Genomic DNA, 23,011 nt, shown 5'->3' with positions numbered 1-23,011 from the left:
AAATGGCAATTGTTACACACGACTTCGTAAAACTGTGCAAAGAAATCTGTAACAGAAGTTTCTATCCGTGGTATTTCTGCATCAAAATATATAAATATTTAAAGTTGTAATATTTTTTGTTAAAATAGCCTCCAAAAAAGCTGCACCAGTTTGTACTCGACCAATAGCACAGGAAAGTACTAGTATATCCACCATGAGTTTTAATAATCATAATTTTTACCAATAAGTACAAATTATACATAACAAAATTTGGTTAGTGAAATCAAGACTGCAAATCCACTAGAATGTAAGCTCCATGGAGACAGGAATTATGTTTCCTTCACTGCTATATACATGTTTAGAACAGTGCCTGGGAAATAGTAGGCATCCATATTTGTTTAATTAAGTAATGTTTGTTTTATTTTTCTCTTTAGAGAGCTGCTTGTCCAAGTAGTTCACCTATTTTTCTATTAAATTATTTTCTTTTTCCCCAAAGAGCTCTTGGTATAATACAAAAATTAAACATTTGCCATGTGTTGCAAAATTTTTTCTATCTTGTCTTTTTACTTCGTGGTGTGTTTTGCCATTTAGAAACTACGTTTTTATGAAGTTGAACATATTAACCTTTTTCTTCAAGCTTCTTTCATGCCTATTTTTTTCCCCACTGAAAAATAAAAACAAGATTCACATAGGTTTTCTTCTTATTCTTTCGATGTGGCCATAAGGGTTTTATTTTGTTTTGTTTTCACCTGATATTTATTGGGGGGGGGTGAAATTGATTAATAAAATCAAATAAGTTTCAAGTGTACAATTCAAAAGTATGTCATATAAATATTGCATTGTGTGTTTGCCACCCAAAGTTAAATTTCCTTCCGTCATCAAATATTTGACTTTTTTACCCCTATTTACCTCCCCTTTCCTCCCTTCACCTGGTATTTCTATTTTGATCTCTATTGATTGGGAAAAAAAAGCAGGCATGAGTGACAGGAGCGAAGGCCCAGCTCTGTAATCATAGAGACCTCCCTTGAAGACCTTCCTTAAGGACCTTCCAGAAATACCTCCCTTTTAGCGTTACAAATTACCCCAAATCCTAGAGTACAAATGCCTAAAAGCTATTGGGTAAACCAACCACAAACACATGCACAGAAAGTACTACCCCAACCTGCCCATAACCTCAGCCTCATTATACCATCATTACAGTATCATGCCTATGCCCATAAGGTCATGAACCTAATTTTCACAGACTGAATTCTGGGTAAGCACATGCGTAGTAGGCAAAGTATGTAACCTCACATACAGAGATCATCTAGGACCTCCCATCACGGCCCAAATATAAACAGACCTTTCCACTTATGCATTGTTGCAGCCCTCTTTACTGAAAATCTGCTCTTCCCTTGGGGTGTACTCTGTCTTTTATTTTTTCACCTCCTAAATTCCACAGGGCTACAGCCTTCCTTACCGTGTCCCATCTCCTTTTAAAATATACTTTCAATAGATCTTACTTTTTCTAAATTTCGCTGACCTGTAAGTCTTTGCTGTACTGGCAGGGAAAAACCGAGGATGGTTCCCCGCACAGCCCCCCTCCTTCGTTTCACATCACCCCAGAAGTTACAGGATGAAGAGCACACAGGTAGCAAATCACCTACCTGTGTGAGCTCAAGTTAGAGAGCTCAAGTTAGAGAGCTCAAATTAGTGCTAAAACACTGATGCATTTTCATTTTGAGTTTTTACTCTCTTTTCCCAAACACATAAATATAACTTTGCATCTTCTTAAAAAAATAACAAAAGTTATTCATGTACATTATAAAAAGTTCTATTTATTGGAAATATTTACAGTAAAAAGGAAAAATCTTCCCTCATTTCTTCTCTCTGCCTCTCTCTAAAAGAAGTATTTGTCAGCATTTTGGTATATAGCCTTCAGAAACTTCTCCTACATATTCACAAATATATTCACATGTATCAGTGGTCCTTTATTTTTCTGCTCAATCTAAATGAACCACAGCAAATATTTTCTGAATGTAGAATTTCTTAAGCCAATATATTATAGCTAATCACATTATTTTATGTATATGTACATTTACAATAGCATTGCAACAGATGTATTCAGTAGTAGGATATACCATAATCTAATTAGTCACTCTTTATTCCTGGGCACTAATTTCCTGTTTTTAAATATTACAAGTATAGGTGTCCAGAATGAGTCACCCCAAGATGTGCCTTTATGGTATGCAGATTTGCAGATTGTTTTGAGCTAAAGGCAACTTTGGCAGCAGACTCAAGAGATACTTCTGCCTCCACTCCCTTAACTATTTTGAAGAATTTGATTTAGAAGCCTTGCCTATAAGAGAAGATCAGATAACTTCTTTTGACCTATTTTAGAAGGCAGGGCAAACTTGTTTTTACTAAAGACTTCGTACCATTCTGCAATGAACTTTTGAAGTCCCCAAGGCACCTTACCACATCCGTAGCTCAGGATGTCTTATATAACCATGTTCCCTTTCTACCTCTGAACCTGTCTGTCATGCATGTGGGGTCTCTGACTCTCTCATGTATGCAGGGTTCCCATACATATGTATTATTAAATTTGGTTATTTTCTCTTGCTAATCTATCTCATACCTATTTGATTATCAGACCAGCCATAAGAAACTTAAGAGTAGAGAAAAGTTTGTTTCTCTCCCATACAAGCAATGTTGCTGTGACCATCCTTATACATATTTAATTATTTTTACTGGATGGCATCCTAAAAAGTCGAATTGCTGGTTTGAAGGATACATGCATTAATAGCAGCCTGGAGTTTGGAAAATGTAGAAAAGCTTTCATATCCACTCACAGCTCATTGTAATGACTCTGCCTTGTATCTGGCTTCAGGAATGCTGTGAAAAAGTTTTTTGTTTTTGTTTTTGTTTTTACAGTAGAAAATAAAAGTTTTATTAGAAGGGAAAGTACACTTCCAGACATGGAAGCAGGCCTGAGCAAGGGAAGTGTGGCTCAAAAGGCCAAGTTTTTATTTTTAATGTGACTTTCTGAACATGAAAATATAAAGTAGGAAATTATTTGGGTATAGGTTCATGTACACTTTGCCCAGCACTTCCACTTTTAGAGATCTATCTTATAAAAATTCTCCCATGATGTGAAATAGCTTAAGTTCAGCTCTGTAAACTACCTGAGAGACAATGATGTTAGTGAAAGTGTTATGTATAATTAATGGGCTGAGTGCCCCAAGTAAAGTTATCTGTAAGACTTTGACGGAATTATCAGTCATAGGACTGGAGTGGAAATTAGGAGAGCATCTCTACATACAGAAGGGGAGAGTGAGACATCTCTCTCCTCTCCTGGGAGTGGGGCCTATCAGCTGGGCCAGTGGTCCAGGCTTCCAACACTTCTATGGCCAAGTAAGAATTTTGAGCAAGCTGCGCCCCCAACTCCAGAAGGAGCTTTACCATTGTGCGTACTCACGCTATGCAAGTTGCTAAGAGATTTCCAGTCTTTTCTTTCCCTGTCCTCATTCCTACCTTGATTGTTGGCTTGAGGCTAACATGTCTTCAAAGAAGGAAAGTTAAAGAAACTTATATGGGTTTTGAAATTCAAACCCAAAACAACCTTGTAAATTTGACAGAAATCACCAAATTGTCCTCTAAAAAGGAAGTAACACTTTATACTTCCTTGAATAGTCTTCTTGATACCTTTGACAAAACTCATTAATCTCAGTCTTTTTAGTGTTTGCCAATCTGATTTCTCATTATTATTCATATTTCCTTAAACAGTTATAAAAAGACACTAAAATCTTTGCACGTGTTTATGGGCTATTTATATTTCTTTTGTGAATTGCTTGCTTTATGGCCTGTGTTCTATTTTAAAATGATATTGTCTTTTTCTTACTGGTCCATAAGAATGGACCAGTGTGGATATTAACCCTTTTTAATAATATATAGTGTGGATATTAACCCTTTCTAATAATACACTGCGATTGTTTTGTGATTTGTCTTAATTATGGTTTCCACCATACAGGTGTTTTACACGTTCCCATGCTTAGGACAGGCTGATCTCTGGTCCCACGCTCTCACCATCCATCATCTTCCAGCCTGTGGAAGAAGAATAAATGCAGCTCCTGAGACTTGGTCTACTAAGACCTCTGAAACCTTGACAGGACTAGTAGAATATGGGAACTGTCAAGGAACTATCGCTTAAGAATTTGTAAATAACCTTCTAAGAGACCTGAATTCCTTTTTCATACACTCACAACAAGGTATTGGGGAAATCAACAGAATGGTTATTTACATGTGCAAATATATAGCTGAGCCCCTGCTCTGAAATGGAGATGTTGGAGAAGTTATGGCTCTGTTTGAAAGAACTAAACTGCCTTCTACTAAAGTAATAGTTTTTTTTCACACTGTAGACAGAGTCATAGCTTGCTTTTTTCTTTCTTTCTTCTTTCTTTCTTTCTTTCTTTATCTATCAGAGTTATAGCTTTAAGTTAGGGTTCAGACTGCTTCAGCACTGCAGCTTATTCTTTTTGAGATGCTCTTCAACCAATTGCTTACAGGAGATAAAATCCCAAGACAGGTAGAGATGGGCTGGCAGGATCTTCACCTAGAGTTGGAGGAAGGATTGTTAAGAAAAAAGGATTAGCTTGGCCAAGCTCAGTCCTGAGCCAGATATCATTTAAAACTGAACAACTCAAGTCTTAAGAAATGTTAAGAAAACTTTTTATTTTAACTGACATATTAGGGAGATTATAAAAAAAAATGGCCTCTTGTCACTTCCTGGGTATCTCCAATCCTGGGGTCCACCTTCTATGATCTGATGTGACCGACTGTCCTGATGAGAGCACACTCCAGTGAGTAGGTCTCTGCGTGAAGTATAGTCCTACATCAATCATGCCAAGAAAGTCTGTACTTGGGACAAGATATGAGAATTTAAAGGGGAGGCCCTGTATTGGGGGTGAGGAAGAAATACTACTTTCTTTAACCTTACCTAGATTATGAGTCTACAGGTGCTGAATGGCAGGCACCCCTGGGTAGTCTGGGAAACCTAGCTTTTGCCTGTCCCTGGGTATGCAAAGACCATATCTCATGAAACAATGTCATTTTAATTCAAAGAGATTGCACCATAATTGAAAAACAAACCTAGTAAACAAGGCCAGCACTATATGTACACTGCCTAAATATTATGATTTCAGGAGCCTTTAAAAGACCCTGCATGTTCCAAGAGCTCTCTCCTATTTCTGGACTCTTCCCCTCATACCTCATTAGAATTAAAAAAAAAAAAAAAAAAGAAGAAGTACACAAAGGCCAAGTTAAATATATTTACATTGTAAAAATTATGCAGGACAGGGCAAATTTCCCTGGGTGGGGGGAGATCAAGGCCTGCACTGAGAGAAGAGGGTCCTTTGGTGGAGAGTGTAGAAAGAATTCAACGCACACGCCAAAGGTAGAGTCAAAGTGAAAGATTATTAGAAAGAGGTAACACTCGCCAGAGCATGGTCTCTTCTCAGAGGCAGAGAGTGAGAGAGACTAAGAGAGTCGAGAAAAGAGAGACAGACAGACTGAAGGGTACCAAGAGAGAGAAAGACAGTGAGAGGGACCCCTGAGTGTTCAGGGAATTCAGTTTGCATGTCATTCTTTAGTTCTTGTGAGTTACAGTTTCAAGACTTTGTTTACCCATTTCCTTTGATATGGATATACAGTGAGGAAGGGAAGGGGGAGAGTATGTAGCCTGAAAGTCCAGCTGGCAGTTCCCAGTTTTTAATCTATAGGTTCCCCATGGTTTTAGCCATAGGGAATGAATGATTTTACTTGTGTAGGGCAGCCACTTAAAGACTGTTGTTCTTGTTTCTCCTTCCACAGGTGTGGAGAAATGGGTTGTTAGCAATCCCAGCAGAAATCTTCTTTTGTTCTGAATGTGTCCTCGTGGCCTGGCTGCAGAGTTGATCAGTATATTGTAGTCTCTGAATGTAGTTTGCTTTAATATTTTAATTCTTTTGCCTCCTTCCCATATTAAAAATATTTTCCCCAAATCAATTACCAAAAGCATTATCCAGAAAGGGCTAAAAACCTATAAACCCATCACCCTACTTAATTCTTTATCACCTTTCAAAGGAATTCAAAATTTTTACATAGTTGAAATGATGTGCCCGTATGGTAATGTACCCCGCATTTTAAAAAAAGTAATGTTGCACAGGTCAAAAGCTCCTGCTCCAAATAGCTATATAGTAGCATAATATCCTGGAAAAAATTCTGATTTTGGTCCCAGGCACTTTCATTTAAATCACAGCTCCAATATAGGTGCTTAACTTTCTTATTCTATTTCTTCATTTTAAAATGAGATTATTCTGGCTTGTGGGATGGAAAGAGGGACAGATATGATGCATGGGAGGCAGCTGACTCACGCTGGGCAATCATCAGGTTGGGCAATCATCAGTCGTTTATATTCTTACTTTCTGAATTGATGGTTTTTATGACAAGCACTGGGCCAAGAATTCTTTATCTCATCCTCTGTTTCAATCCTCCTAACAACCCCAGACTATAATTGTATTATGACACTCTACATGACAAAAAGAAGTACACTGAGGTTAAGACACTTGCCCAGGGTCACACAGTAGGCTAGCCGATGAGGTTGAATTTGAACTAGATTAAGGTGAACAGTGGCTTTTTGGCCACTACTGAATATGAAGAAGCACAAACATCACATACAAACAGTGGATGGCCTCTCTCAGCAGATTCCAGGAGGGCTAAAGAAATGAGGTATTGCACTGGCTTAATTCTGAAGATCACCAGTAAGAGAAAGATAATAAAGAACCTAGGAGGAACTAAGAGTGCAAAGTAACCTCAAGAAAAATTGGTGCAGATGGGCAAATTCCCCAAACATTTTTCACTACCCTGAAGTCTGCAGAGCCACCTTTAAAATAACAAATTTGTGTGTGTTACTTACAAGGAAATTTGAAGAAGAGAAAAGGAATAAGGATTTTCTGAATCCCTTCTCTCTCTCTCTCTCTCTCTCTTTTTTTTTTTTTTTGATTAGTTAAACTGGAAAAATAACAAGTGCTGCCTCGTAGGGCTGTTGTTAAAATTAAGACAAATATCAGAAGGTCCGTCACAAAAGAGGGACTTTGTTTCAGTGCATGACACATAGTCCGCTTTGAATTACACCCAAGTCTGTGGCTCTTCTCTCTAGGATCATTTGATGGCATGTGATTATGATGCTCAGTGCCCAAAGGCTGGAGCTATTAATTGAATGTTGCTAGACAATGAATTATTTCACAAACACCGAAGTTTAAAAAGTATTCAGATCTATCGAAGTATGAGGACAGTATTAACATATGTTCTTCTTAAGGGAGAGGCTACTTTAAGAAGAAAAGGGAAAAAAAACAAAAACAAAAACGCGCGTCCCACCTTCTTTCTCCCTAAAATAACATTTCTAAAAGATAAAAAGCACTAGTACATTTGTCTTTGAAGGGCAGAATCCAGGAATTCTGGAGCTCTCTGAACACTCCTCCCTTCCTCATAGAGACCAAACCGTCAAGTGTCACAAAAGTCCCCGGGTGCGCCAAGCAAATGTGTTTACTTCTGCCGCCCGCCAGCCCAGCGGGGCAGGGGAGTACCCGGGCCGCCCCCCACTTTCGCCTGGGCAGTTTTCCAAACAAACCAGGGCAGTATGGGAGTGTCTTCTTGGCTGTGGAACTTGATCCTCCTACCTCGTCCTGAAGCCACCCGCTGCTTTTCCCTGGCCCTCCCTTCATGCTGATTTTCCTGCGAGGGCGCGCGGCTGGTGTCCGCCCAGCCCGAAAGGTAGGGGATAGGCTGGGCTCCTGCCTCGCTGCTCCGGGGACCAGGGAGCCCCACATCCTCACTCTCCGCATAGCACCTTCTTCTGCGAACTTGGGGGTGGCCGCAGCCACCATCTGGCGCCAGCGGCCGAGCAGGAGGAGCTCCCCCACAGCTCGGAGGAGGTCGGCTCAATCGCCAGGGATCTGGACCCAGTGCGGCGGAAAGCGCACGGGCTGGAGGGCGCCGTGGACTGAAGGCGGCCCTGCACCCTTCCCCGCTCCCCGGCCAGGTCCGGGGCGGGGGGCGGGCCGAATCATACCCAAGCCGCCCCTGACCAGTGCCACCTTCCTCCGGTTTCCGCTGGCCGCGGGTTTCGGCTGCCCAATGCTGCAGGCGCAGCGGAAGAGACAGCAGCCGGCTTGGGGCGAGCGGCAGCGGCGGACCGAGCGCAGCTCGGCCCGGGCCGCGGAGCCCCGCACGCTTCTGCGGTCTTCGTCGCTGGGCCTCGGCGGGTAACTCTCCTTGGCTGGCTCGCGGCGGGTGTGCACTGAGGGATGAGGGAGGTTGAGGGTGCGGGGAGACCGAGTTCCCGACCCGAGTCAGGGCGGCCTGGGTCTGTGCTGCCCAGACCCTCGGTTTTGCAGCCTCTGAGACTGAGTGTCGGAGATGGGGACACGCTGAGTCGACTGCCCCTCCGCGCACTCTCCCAGCCCAGGAGCGTCGCGTGCGTTCTCCCCTGACCCGAGTTTAGGAGGTGCGGTGCACCGGACTGGCGCTCCGACCCGGGTACCAGCCCGGGAGGGGCGAGGAGCCCGCGGGCAAGCGGAGGGGTGCTGGGAGCCGAGAGAAATTGCTCTGGGACCCCACTTACCCTAGTCGCAGGGGAGCTTGGGCGCTCGAGAGGACAGACCAACAGGGGTAACGGGCTCCTCGCTCACTGTTGTTTTCTTGTAAAGGGATCTGGACGCGAGCAGGGGCGAGAGGTCTGCAAGGTTCTCGTCTTTGACCGTAGAAACAATTTCCGAGAGACCCTTCTTCCCGCCACAGTAGAACTAGACCTTACAAAGCAAGGCAGTTTGGGGGGGAAGGGCGGAGTTGAGAAAATCTCAGTGTTTGGCCTGCCGTTAGTTTTCAAGGTAAGGGAGAAAAATACTTGTTATTTTGAGGTCGCTTCCTTCGGAGCTCCCTGGAGATCTCATTCTTGTGTGCTGTTATTTTGGCTTAAAAGAAAATTTATAGAAAGTGACTTACAGAAAAAAACAAACCCAAAACCACCTCTTTTATGATCTTCGGTAGAAAGGGCAGAGAGAGAGGTTGGGGCCGCGCGGTCGGTGTTTGCTGTTCCAAGGCAATATTTAAAAACTGTGGGAGTGGGGATGAGAATAATATCGTGAATGCCAGCATATCAGAAATCACACAAGCCACAGATTCTAAACTCAAAGTCACATGTGTTTTAAGAGGAAAGTCCCCTGAGTGCTGTGATTAAGTAGATAGTTACGGAAACTCTGAAGCTGGGCCAGATGCTCCTCGCTCTCTTGGGCCCTAGAGCCCCAGATCCGCACTGCTCTTCAGATCTCCGATGGCCTCTCTAAGGTGGACTGGATATTTGACTTTCTGGTGTCAACATTTTCCTCTCTGAGCTGTAGACGTGAAACTGTCTTTTTATTTACATGGAGATGTTAAATATTTGGAAAGATCTGGTCAGGCTGCCAGGTTATTTTCCGTTTGAAAGCATGCCAATTTGACATTTGTAAATTGTTTTTGAGATGCTGCCTTTCCCTATTACCAAAGACTGCCTTTCATACCAAGACCTACAAAAGAGACACCCTTAGACTGATATCTCGTTGCTGTCTCTGAATAAGGCTAAGTACCTTGGAAACCCTTTATAGAGAATGGTTTATAAGGAGAGAACTTCTATAGAAACTCTTTATATTACCTGGATCTGGCTTCCTACACTGTCAGTCATTAAAGTGGAGGAAGGGATGGATGAGGTCTTCTTTTGTTGTCTGATGGGGCTTCCTTTGAACAGTATTTTTACCACACCTGCTGAATGTCACAGTCCCAGATTGTACCATGTCTCCTCATAATGGTGCAATAAAAAAAATAAGACTGCTATTTTGACTATGTTTCTCAGTAGATTTGTTGGAAATACTCAATTTGTTCTTATATCCAAATCAATGAAAATCTTCGAGGCCCAGAAGGGAATAGACAGTATTGGCAGAATAATGCCATTAAGAGACATATCACTAAAAAACATCAGTCTGTCTTTTGTGAAAATTGTAATTCTCTCATTTTTCTCATTCCAGACTTAATGACAGCCTTTTTCTTCTGGTAGAGATACTTGTGTGTTCCACGAAATGTGGAATGTGATGGGAGGGAAGTGAAATAATGCTGTTTCTCATGTTTTTCTGATAAGCATCACCTGTTAACCATGCAGATTACCACTTGGCTTCTATAAAAATGTTGATTTCATCCAGTTTGGGGGGGCCAGAGATCTGTTTAATATGCATTCTAGGTGATGCTTATCAAAGAGGTGAGAAAAGCATGAAACTCATGTAGCACCCACTGTGATCCGCAGTGTGTTCATGAATATGCTATCGTATTAAATCTCCCCAACACCACTATGAGACAGGAATGTTTAGCCTCATTTTTCAGTTAAAAAACCTGAGACTGCCCTAGGTTAAGTGACTTAGAATGGATCACATGAAGGTCTGCTTCGTTTCTGCCTTAAACCATGCCGGGAAGCCTCCATGGCATACATTGCTCACAAATTCTTACATTCTTTGTGCATGTCTTTCTCCTTCACAGTGCACACACTCAAGTTGTATATCCCCTGATCTGGATACACTTTCTAAATTATCCCTTAGGCTGGCCTGAATAGGCGGTCTGCATAACCCTTTCCTTCTGATAGCTTCAGACTTATACCAATTAGGCATCTTCTATCTTCTCCACATTTTTGACATGACACTTAGGTGTGTTGTGTCCAGCCAAATTCAAGAGGTTATGTCACCACCAATGCATTGTGTTCCAAAAGTTCTTTTCATTTTGAATACAGTTTCGCTGAAGTTCCTACTCATTCTTCTTGCCTGGAAGAGGTCTTCCCAGGGCTACACTCCCATCCTCATAGACGAAATTAATCTCTCCTGTTTACCTAAACTACAATGGATAACAGCACACATCACAATTTCCAAGTGAATCCTCATAGGTTAAAAAGAAAAATGTATTTGATTTGAAACGAGCTTGATGTATGGAATAGAATGTATGCACTCGATATTACAGGGTTTCAGCAGGAATTTGTTTTTGTGGTTTCATATCAGGGTTTCAGAAGTACAGTTCCCTCACCTTTGGGAATCAGTAATGTCTCAGACTTGGTCAGGACCTTGGCTGCTATGCTGTCAGATTAAGAAGGGATGAGATTCTGGAGGTGAAGTTTTGAGGGTAAAAGAGAGTAAAGAGCAGTAGGATCTGAGTCTCTTCCCGATGTCTGTACCTCTTTTTCTTGGAGCGCTTTTGGTCATCTGGGGTGGGGATGGGGGGACAGTAGGCAGCTTACTTTACTGCCACAACCTTCTGCATCTGGCCAGGGGCTTCCTTCTTCCAAGGACTGTTGGGAAAGAGGAAGGGGAGAGCAGCCAACCTTCAAGAAATTTTCTGGTCGTGAACACTGAAGCTGACTGAAAAGGTTCTCCTCTTCCACCAATCTCTCTCCCCTTTATACCTCAGACATAGTGTGCAAATGGCATCATTTTGTTCAGGAGCATGTAATGATGGTCTTAGAACAATGATTTACTTTTTATCTGGCTGGGAAAGGAAAGATCTATAGGAGATGAGGAGAATAAGGCCTCCAGATGAGGAGATGGCAAGGAAAGTAGAGACTGTATCAAGGGAAGCAGGGTCAGTCTTGCCTTCCACAGGTTACAGAAGCAGATCTGGAGTTGGTATGGCTGGCTGTGGGTCACAGTCATTATTTTGGGAGGTGGGGGTGACAAGGGAACAGAGAACGGTTTTTCAGTGGATCATGGGTGACATTCTGCATGGTCATCCATAATGTGAGACTTGAGATTCAACCGATATTTACTGAGTATCATGTAACAAGAAATGTTCTAGGTGCTGAGGGTGGGGATAGGGCATGCAGTGTTGAACAAAACAAAGACCCTGCTCTTACAGAGCTTATTTTGTGTGTGTGTGGGAAATTGAGTCATTAAACAAGATACAAATAAATGAAAAAACATCTTTTAGATAGAATGAGTGTTACAACAACAGTACAGCATGGGGGTGTGCTAGAGAGGGGATGAGGGGAAGCTACTTTAGAGCAATCAGAGAGGTTCTCTGAGGAGGTGATATTTGACCTGAGATGTGAATGGTGAGAAGGAGCCAGCCAAGTGAAGAGCAGAAGGAAGAGTATTGTATGCAGAGGAAACAGCAACTGCAAAGGCTCCGGAGGCATGAATGAATTTGGGGTGTTTGGAGAACTAAATGAAAACCGGTGCAAAAGAGGGAGAGAAGAAGAGATAAGTCAGTGAGGTAGGTGGGAGATAGCTTAGGTGAAGACTTCAAGTCAGAAAAGAGTTCGAACTGTTTTTTACAATTTAGTTTTTAAATTTTATTTTATTAGTTTCAAGTATATAGTACATTAGTTAGACATTTATATAGTTTATAGACTGATCCCCCTAATTGCTCTTTCTCTCCTCTGGCTCTCCACCTAGCCTATACATTCATGCTAACTGCATTCCCTATGCCATGCTCCCCATCTCTGTGACCATCTATCGACTACTAATTTATACTACTTTAACCCTTGGACTATGTTTTAATTGGAAGGGGATGCCATTGGAGATTTTAAATTAGAGACTAATTCAGTCTTCACTCAGTGGGCGATGGGCTTTCCTGATGCATGTGCGTGCGCACACGCGCGCACACACACACACACACACACACATTTTTCACTCTCAGTTGGTTTTTCTTCTCCCTGTTAGTTGGCTATCACTGATTTCCCCTTCCTTGCCCTACGCCAGTGCCTGGGCAGATCCACACAGAGAAGCAGGGCTCAAAAGACTCTGCACAGTGTTTCTCCTATTCTCTGAAATAAATTCATATTCTTATTTAGTTTCACATTCATGCATAAAACTCTCCAACACTAGCTCTGATTTCTCAACGTCTCTCCAGACTGAATATCTAGTTGTCTCTAAAAAGTCATTGGCTTAGCTGGTGACATCTGAAACTAGATACTAAAAATTAATTGTTTAGTCAAAAAAAAAATTACAATTGATATCTTTTGGAAGACAATGATCGTTGCAAGAGATGATCATCTAAATACTTTGCCTTTTCCTGAACTCTTGCTCCCTCTCTCCCAGAGCCTCTATGAAGTCTGTTATGGAAGGTTTATTCTCTTTTAGAGTACAGTTTCAGTGGAAATGGACTCGTAATATTTCTCATGGGAGTATACTATGCCTGAAAAGTTTCATTTCTATTGGTTTTTGAAGATGATCTTGGCAGTATTAGAGTAGCTCCTAAATTATGAAAGTTTATGTCCAAAGTGATATCTTAGTAGCTTCCATTTATCAGAAATGAGAAGAAGGTCCCAGCATGTTATCTTTAGATTCCAGGGCAGCTCAGCACCAGCATATTCTCTGGGGAAGCTTGGTACACTCCTTAGAGAGCAAATTGTTTTTGTGATTCTTTAGCCAGATGCTCATTTATTAACTTACATACTTAATATCACTAACATACAAAACAACTCACTTTCAGCTTTTGTATCTTTTTGATTGATCTAGAGGCATAAAATCTGGAACACATTTCTATTTAAGAGGGCAGCAATGATGTTTTCTCTTCTTCACCCCTGCACCTCTTGTATCTGGTGCAATGTCCAGAACATTATAGATCAAGAAAACATTGGCCAAATGACTCATTCATGTCCATAGATTGACTCACAATCTTAATATATTAGCTCATTTATAACATCTTTATAACTGTTATGATCATCTTTGTAACTATTAGGATTATCAATTTGTCATCTCAAAAACTTTACCCATTGGAGAAAACATGTAATCCTTCTGGTTTTGAAAAGTTTCTTTCTTTTTGAAAATATTATAGTGTACTTATGCTGATAAGTAAGGGACTAGAATGTAAATGTCATCAGATGAATACTCTGAAGTTTGGTTTCATATAAAGTAAACTTTTAGCACATTCATAATTCATAATTTATCAAAATTTGAGTTGGGTTAGTCAGGCTTCATTTACATTACTGAGGAAATACATGTGCCAAGAACGTGAATAACAAAATCATCTCTCTCTTTAATAGTACCACAGACATCTTTACATCCATAATTTTATGCACTTGAGTAGGCAGAGATTTGCTTTGCTGAAGTTCCAATGCTTATTATGGTATTTCTTAGGTTCTAATAGGTATCATTTAACCTAGTTTGAGACATAAACAAATGTCTTGGGGGTAAAAAGCCCTCCTTATCAAGATTGCTAGAGCTTCATAAAACTCAACAATAACAACAACAACAACAACAACAACAACAACAACAACTAATAATAATCCAATTTAAAAATGGGCAATTTAGACCTGGACAGATAATTTCCCCCAGAGGAAATACAGATGACCAACAGACATGTGAAAAGATGCTCAAGGTCATTAATCTTAGAGAAATGCAAATTAAGACCACAATGAGAGATATCACTTCACACCTGTCAGAATGGCTATCAATAGATCAAAGAACAAGTGTTGGTGAGGGCGGGGAGAAAAAGGAACTCATACACTGTTGGTGGGATGGCAAATTGGTACAGCCACTCTGGAAAAGTCTGAAGGTTTCCCAAAAACTTAAAAATGAATCTACCTTTTGACATAGTAATTGCGCTTCTGGGTATTTAGCCAAAGAAAACCAAAACAATAATTCATAAAGATCTATGCACCCCTATGTTCATGGCAGCACAATTTACAATAGTCAAAATACGGACACAACCTAAATGCCCATCAACAGATGATAGAATAAAGAAGTTATGATATATACAATGGAAAAAGTGAAATCATTTGCAACAACATAGATGGACCTAGAGGTTATTACGCTGAGTGAAATAAGTCAGACAGAGAAAGAAAAATACCATATAACTTCACTTATATGAGGAATCTAAAGAACAAAACAAACTAATCAAAAACAAATATAGAGGACAGTCTGGTGACAGACAGAGGGAAGGGAAGTTAAGGGTTAAAGAAGTACAAATTAGTGGTTGATAGATGGTCACAGGGATGAGGAATACTGCGTAGGGAATGCAGTTAGTAGTAATGTAATGGTTAGGAGGAGAGCCAGAGGAGATAAAGAGCAATTAGGGGGATTGTTTTATAAACTATATAAATGTCTAACCAATGTATTGTATACTTGAAAAAAAAAAAAAAAAATCAACAAGTTTGTCTTAAAAAAAGATTGCCAGAGCCGGGATGAAGGGGGAAGTGCCTGGCAGAGGGAACTGAGAGGCAGTCATGCAAGAGAGGGGCCCAGCTGTCAGCTCTTGGTGAGACTCTTAGTGACAAAGTTTCTCACAAAGGATGATGTCTTCAGAGGGCATCTTCTTGGTTAATAGATATATTCTGTATTCATATTTTAAAAATTATAAATATTTAAAGGTTCTGCCTTTTAGATTTGTCTTTTCCCGCCTTACAAGGACATGAAGAGTTCCTCCCCTGCCCCCCACCTGATTTTAGTCCTCAGGTTGGTTATTTGCTCACTGTTTCTGACAGCCTGGAGGAGTTTTCCTCTTAGGAACTATTCTATTGGAAATATTTAGGCCAGCACCATAAAGGTGCTGCTTCTGTTAAAATAATAAAATAACATAATAAAATAAAGTATAAAATAAAAACGCTAATATAAAAATATAACGGTATAAATAAAATAAAATAATAAAATGCTTTTATCCAAATCTATGTGACCCTTTAGTATGCTTGAGTCCTTCATGCATTAAAGGATGGAGGAGGCAGAAATAAGGGAGTATGTACATTTTCTATGTTCAGCATAGAACCAAAGAATAAAAAGAGATTGGAGATTTCCTTTTATATTCCCTGACTTCTTTTTATGGGTAATATACAGTTAATATAAAATGTAGATAATATAACATAATATGTAATAATTAATAGAGACAATATAGAGTTATAAAACTGAACCTAAAGATTGGAAAATGGGTCATACAGTTACATTTAGATGAGAGGAATGAAATAATAATCCTGGCATTCAAATAGGGTGTGAGTGCATTTTTAACTGCTTTTCAGCAACAGCAATTAATTTGATTTATAATTTTATTTCATTGATAGACTCTGAAAATTGAAGGAACTCTTGCGAATGATCTTTGTGAGAGAAAGGACACTGCTGTCAAAATGCTGTGGCTATTTGGAACCAATATTTCAAGTATATGTCAAAGTAAATTAGCTAATCTCTCTTGTTTGATCCCGGCTATGCTATAAACAAATTAGAAGTAATTGGATTTTTTCATAAGCAGGATATTAGGAGATATGTGTACTTTTCTGATCATGAAGTTCCTATAAATGTTTTCCTGCCATTGAATTTTTTGGAGGACAGATCCAGCCCACCTATAGCAAAAAATCTTTTTTTGCGGATTAGGTGGGTAGGGCTTTTATGCTTTAACTGTAAAATATTATACTCATATTCTTGTAAAAAATTTTCTACCTGAGCTCTCCACCTATGACCATGCACCATTCTTTTCATCATGCACCTTTTATAAAAACAGGCTTCAAGTGTGGTTTTAATTAGGGAATTTTTTTTTCCTGCTCAAAAATCCAGAGAATCCCACTGGTTTTTGATGTTTTCTGCCATTTCATGTCATTAACTTTCTTTTTACTCTCCCATTTGAAACTGTAGTTACTGCAAGCCATCCAGTGTTTTAGCTTGGGGTGTTCTTTCCACTGTGTACTCCCTCATTTAAGCCAGAGTATAACCCGTGTTTGTTTTTCAGCTTCATAGTTTATAACTGCATGACTCTGAACAAGTTGCCTAATTTCTGAGCATCATTTTTCTTCTTTGTACATTTGAAATGATGTCCATATTATAATTATTGTAATAATTAAAAAGTAAACATATAGTTTAGCCTAGCTTCTGTCAAATTTCAAACATTTTATCACTATTACTTGCCATTATTATCATTATAATTCATTATTATAGCTATTATTTTAACTATATTCTTCAAATGTTAACATTTAACACTCTGAAAAGTCTTTGTGTTTGACCATATCTGTCTCTAATTTTTTCTCCACTTTCCTCTTAGCACCTGACTTCACTTTGTACTCAATCTACTCATGTTGTTGTATTCAATTTTTCTGCAGTGAACAGCAACAAATATTTGGACACGTATCATGTACCAGGTGCTGTGCTATTTATAACATGGGGATCTGTGGGCACAGTGGAGGGATGCAGCGTGCATGCGTGTATGTGTGTGTGAGTGTGTGTGTGTGCACATGTGTGTGTGTACATGTGCACATGGGCTGGGGATGAAATCTGTTGAATAGTACTAAGAGTTTTTAGAATAAACGAGAGTTAAGAAGAAAAAAAACTATTCAGATGTCCATTTAAAAACTGAACATCCTTTAGTTTGAATTTTTTAGTTTCATAAGTATGATTTATAATATGAGTTATAGTTATGCTTATTCTTGAAACAGCTTTATGTATGCTTTTTCTTAGACACTCTGCCCTCGTCCAAATGCAGGATGGGGGTATAAAGAGAAGTTCTCTTTGAAGTGCAGAATCTTAACATGATTCTGATTTATGGTGAGGAGCAGGGAGGCTGGAAGGTGAGAGAGGAGGGAGGGAGAGCGTTCTAGGCTCCTGGAATAGGAGGCACTGAGGCCTGAAACTGTGTGATTTAGAATTGTGAGAAGTTTGGTGCTCTTAGAGCATAACATTCCAAGTCAGGCATTTTAGGAGATGATGCAGCAGACAGTGCAGATGTCCTCTAGATCAGACACAGACTCAAACACAGGGCCTATATATTCACATCTCCCTATAAGACTATGCGCCTTACAGACTGTCAGTCTATATGGACAATTTGTAATAGGCAGATTCTGCACATTGCTTCTGAAGTTGGACTTGGATTTACATATGGCATGGCATACATCTTCCATTTTCTGTTTTCAAAAGAAAATGATCAAAACATTAGTAATGGTAACGTGTAATTGATGTTAGAGTTCTCGTTTTTTAAAAAAACCTAAGTGTTTGAAACAGAGAGATAATATCATTTGGGACTTCTGAACCATGGAGTTTATATGAAATTTGAGAGTAGAGATATCCAAGGAGAACAGTGAGTAAGTTCACTACAAATTTATGGCTTCTTTCAGTGCTTTCCTAATACTTTTTATAGACTAGAAAGCTAATAGAATAGGAAGCTGTTCTTCCAATCACAGTTTCATTTTCTGTAATTATGTGCTTGATAATTTATTTGTAAAATTTTGATAAATATATGATTTTTATTTTTTTTGTTTGCATTGCCATTAAGTTTTGGCTTCCTTTCTCCTCTCATTTTTAAGGCATCACTCGGTTTTTAATATATTGGTATATTCAGAGTTTATGCAATATCTGATGTTAAATGTCTGAATTATAATTCTAGAAAACCTTAGATGTTTTTACTCTCAAAATATGTGTTTTGCTAAGTTTGACTGGTGTCCAGTGTATTTTAACTCTGTCTTTTGGTGTTGATTTCTTTTGGTAGGAAATTAAGCAATAGGACACAAAACAACCTAACCACAAGAGCTTAAAATTCCCAGAGAATTAGAAGTGAAAGAAAAAAACACTGGAACTTACTTGAACTGTAATTAGCCTGAAAATGGAATGTGTGGGAGAGGTCCGCAGGGAGGCTGGGAAAATAGAGCAAAGCAAGAAGTGTCTGAGCATGTTTCAGCACTGTTGAAGAGAGAATGCGCCCTTAATATGGGTCTGTGCTTATCAAACAACTTTTTACTTATCATCCATGGATTTGCCTATAGAAGTTGCCAATTTGCCGTTTTTATAGACTTTTCGGCACTTGTATTTTTCTCACTATAAGTGAATTACTTTGCCGTTTCCAGTTACACACCAGCCTGAACCAACAAGGGTGAGCAGCTAGCACTTGGGTTGTGGCCCCTCCTAGATAATGCCCCCCTCTTAAGGTCTACCTGGGCTGCAAAACCTTCTATTTCTTGGGCAGCTCATGTTCTCTAATGCTTTTTAAAGTAAAGTTTTTATGGAAGTATATCAGACATACAGAAGAGTACACACACTGTATGAGTACGGCTCATACATTTCCTTTCAGTGAATGCACCCATGTAACCTACCTCCAGGTGAAGAACTAGAACATTATCTGCCCTCCAGATGAGCACCGCATGCTCTACCCCCAGTCACAGTTTCCTTTCTTAAATGTAACCACTCTTCAGACTTTCACCACCATAGGGTAATTTTTCTCTGTGTCTCTTTAATTTGAATTAGCCCCCCGAGTATTCTGAATGGCCCAAGAGCTTCAGAGTCCTGGCTGAGGGTGAGGACTGAGCAGCCCAAGAAGAGTGTTATAGTTTGAATTTGTCCCCTCAAAAGGCATGTTGAAGTCCTAACTCCCAGTACCTCAGAACGTGACCTCGTTTGGAAATGAAATCATTGCAATGCAATTAGTTAGGAGGTATTACTGGAGTAGGGTGGGCCCCTAGTCTAGAATAACTGGTGTCCTTGTAAGAAACATCCATGTGAAGACAGACCCAGGGAGAACACTATGTGATGCCAGTGGATTGGAGCAATGCATCTCTAAGCCAAGAAACACCAAGGAGTGCCAGTGAAACACTAGAAGCTACAGAGAGGCCAGCAAGGATTCTCAGGTTTCAGAGGAAGCATGGCTCTGCCAACACCTTGATTTTAGACTTCTAGCCTCCAGAGACAGTGTATTATGTGACAAGTGTACTGTAAAGCAATATATTCTGTTGTTTTTAGCCATTCCATTTGTAGCACTTTTTCCTTTCAGCCTTAAGAAATGAATATAGAGGGTCTGTGGTGGGTCTGATTCCCTGAACCCTCCTCTCTGCATCCCCCTGAGGGCATCTGACCCTTGGTTCTGGAATTGCTCTGGCTACCCCCTGTCCAAGCTGCTCCTGTCTGGCCTGGCTCACAGAGTATCCTCCTTTGCCCCTGGTTGCTCTATGTCTGTGATGTGCCCTATAGGCAGACAGAGGTTTCAACACTATTCTATGGCTTTTTATTTCTTCACTCTACCCTTCACTAGTATTTTTGAGACCCATCCAATTTGGTTTCCTGACATGCCCCAGAGTAAGCCTTGCCAATCAGCCCTCTGTGCCTTCCCATCACTGCTGCTCTGGCTCTTTGCTGAGGTGTCCTTACCCCTCCTCTCCGGCCCAGAAGGGGTCACAATCTCCATCCAGTTTTCCCCAGTTCCTCCGGGCCAGAATCATCTTTAGTAGGAAAATAAATCCAACTTATTTTTTATTTTTATGCCTACAGCACCTGGTCTTCCGAGTTGGTCTCCCATCCAAGTACTAACCAGGCCCCCGAGATCAGACAAGATCGGTCATGTTCAGGGTGGCACGGCTGTAGCAATCCAACTTATTTTTTAAATGGAATCCCTATTTTCAGGTAGTTTGGCATATTGTAAATAAACGTTTCATTTTGCTGTACTTACACATATCAAAGGCCAGTTCTCATTTGAGAAAATAAGAATGTCCTCGGATCAAAAAGCAGCCAAACAATTTGGCTGTAGTTATTAGTAAGGAACTATGCAGAGCATAGTAGATGGCGGAGTACTCGCTTCAGAGGACTCGTTCTATGCTGCCTTATGACTTACCTGTTTTTTATTCTGGACTGAGTTTCTGGTGTTACGGGAACCACAAGGATTGTACTGTTGTGAACTCCCCAGGGTTAGTCCACAGACTCGGGCCACTTTCTGTGCTCTTCTTTTGTGCTCTTCCTTTGGGACCTAGGGACTTGCTGGTAGCTTTTGTCCTAAATGCTCTTAGCACAGATTCTGTTCCTTAATCTCGTATGCCCATAGCAGAGAGCGATTGCAGAGTGGATGTGTGCTCCTAAATTGCCCCTTCCTTTCAGTTCAGAAGCCCTTTCTCACTAGTAACTATGAGCAAGCGTTCAGGACATTTAAAAAAAAAATCACAAATGTGGGAAGTTTTCAAATTTTAGGTAATTTTAATTTTTGTTTCTGGTCTATTTGTGGTTCCTTTTCTCTTGCTAAGCCTCTTTCAACATCTCATTCCTGCTACTTATATTATATATTAATATTTATATTTTTCCCTTTGAGAGAGTAATGCAAAAAAGGTACATGTTTTAGTTAATCATGTATTCTGTATAATACACATTATATAATTGAAAAATAATAAAAGAGTGCACTTTAAACCCGTAGTTAAGAGGTTGTGTTTGGCATGTTTAATTATCTGTTTAAATGTGTGGCTATATGGACTTGCCTTTAGTACATGTGTGCTCGCTCAGCGCAGACAGACCTTGCACCCTGAGATCTTGTGCCATGTGACAGATGGATAATAAATACCTGTAGGATGGATGGATGGACAGATGGATAAATGCATGACAGTGCTGCCCCATTTGTTGGCCAGTTATTTCAATGAAATATTGGTAGGATAAATTCCAGTTGAGTTCACGGCTGCCTCCTGAAGCCTGGGAGGGGTTTCCTGGGAAGGTTTTCCTAAGCCCAGGAGCATTTCTTGGGCTGAAAGTCAGGGATCTAGAAGAAGTGATATCTCCTTGGCTTGCCTATGGAGTGTGCAAAAATATTTTACCAGTTGTTTTTGAAACTGGGGCCAGATATGCCGACTCCATTGTGACCTCCAGTGTGCTGGAGTTCCTTCTTTTATCAGAAACCCAATTATTATTATTATTTTTTAAATTTACCTTCCTGGGGATAGTATGTACTTCTTTGGCAATATCCTAAGAGAAGAGACTTTGCCCTCCCTCCAAAGAGAAATGACCTCTTTAAATTTCCTTTTGCATTTTCTAGACTAGCTTATTTTATAGTATGAAGAATCCAACCTTAGTAAACAGTTATCCATATTTTAAAACATCTGCCTTTTGAGGTTTTCTTAGATTCTTTTTTATAGAAAATAATGTTAAAGATAATAGGAATTCCATAGATGGGTCTTCACATATTTGTAGAGTCAACTCTAGTTTATACTTAGCAATAAATCTTTTTATGATGTTCTTGAGTTAAAATTTTCCATTAATGAAAATAAAACATTGTTTATAGTCACACTGTTTTTAGGTGTAACCATTTCAAGATCAAATGGTTGCATTTTATTGATTTATTGAATTGTTACATTTTATCAAACATTGACTCTGGCACATAGTAGGCACTTTCCAAACTCTTGATTCTAAAGAAAAATTTGGTTATCTTTTTGTGGGGTTGCACCTTGGATTATTTTCTGGCCAGAACATGAAACAAAGCATCCCAGAGAAACTTTTGGTTCGTTTTTCTTCTTGCTCAAACACTGTTTTTTTGTTTATTTGTTTTGTTTTGTTTTGTTTGCCCAGTTAGTGTGGTTATCAGGAAGAGAAAGTGGTTGTAAGATTATTTTCTTCATCTACTTTCTCTTCAATATGTTTTGTTTTCAACAGGATTATTATGGATAGACCTTATCTAGAAATTTTTCTTCTCATTTAAAATACTATTAACTTTTCCTTTTCAGAGATTCATAGTATTTTAAATATCTACGTATTCTTATGTGACTTGAATTATTAAAGGTTTATGTTTTAGAAAAAAGAAACCCTGTATTTAAAATGAAATTTCTATTCACCAATGCCACCCCAATAAATTTAATTTAAAAAAATTAAATTTCTAAAAACAATGGAATATTATTCAGCCATAAGAAAAGATGAAATACTGCCATTTGTGACAATGTGAAAGGATCTTGACATTATGCTAAGAGAAAAAAGTCAGATAGAAAAAGTTGAGAACCATATGATTTCACTCATATGTGGGATATAAAACTAAAAGTAACAAACAAACATGACAAACAGATACTCATGGACATGGTGTATTCGTGGTCACCAGAGAGAAGGGGAGTGGGGGACGGTAGATAAGGGTTGGGGGGGTCAAATATTTGGTGGCAGAAGGAAATTTAACTTTGAGTGGTGAACACACAATGCAATATACATATAACTTATTGTTGAATTGTACACTTGAAACTTATTTGATTTTATTAACCATGTTACCTCAATAATTTTAATAAAATTTTAAAAAATGAAATTTCTATTTGAAAGTATTTCTA

At 39.6% G+C, this 23,011-nt stretch overlaps 1 protein-coding gene across 3 annotated transcripts in view; it reads right to left on the bottom strand.

Annotated features, from left to right (window-relative positions):
- LOC105309124 (atrophin-1-like) overlaps positions 1-23,011 on the bottom strand; it is a 44,660-nt gene that overhangs the window by 15,800 nt on the left and 5,849 nt on the right. Inside the window, exons 2-3 of one of the 3 annotated variants that reach the window (XM_023526022.1) lie at positions 7,674-8,258; positions 4,389-4,570 (exon numbers count right to left, since the gene is read on the bottom strand). In XM_023526022.1, the coding sequence (XP_023381790.1) occupies positions 4,518-4,570; positions 7,674-8,258 (638 nt within the window). In that variant the 3' untranslated portion in view covers positions 4,389-4,517. Of the gene's footprint in view, positions 1-4,388; positions 4,571-7,673; positions 8,259-8,617; positions 11,951-23,011 lie in introns of those variants that run through there. The other 2 variants (XR_002778226.1, XR_002778225.1) reach the window with 2 other exon arrangements.

The sequence above is a fragment of the Pteropus vampyrus genome, unplaced genomic scaffold (assembly GCF_000151845.1).
Source record: "Pteropus vampyrus isolate Shadow unplaced genomic scaffold, Pvam_2.0 Scaffold674, whole genome shotgun sequence".
In the NCBI taxonomy this organism is placed as follows: domain Eukaryota; kingdom Metazoa; phylum Chordata; class Mammalia; order Chiroptera; family Pteropodidae; genus Pteropus; species Pteropus vampyrus.
Note: the sequence above shows the minus strand (reverse complement) of the source record. Positions and strands in the feature narration are given on the sequence as shown.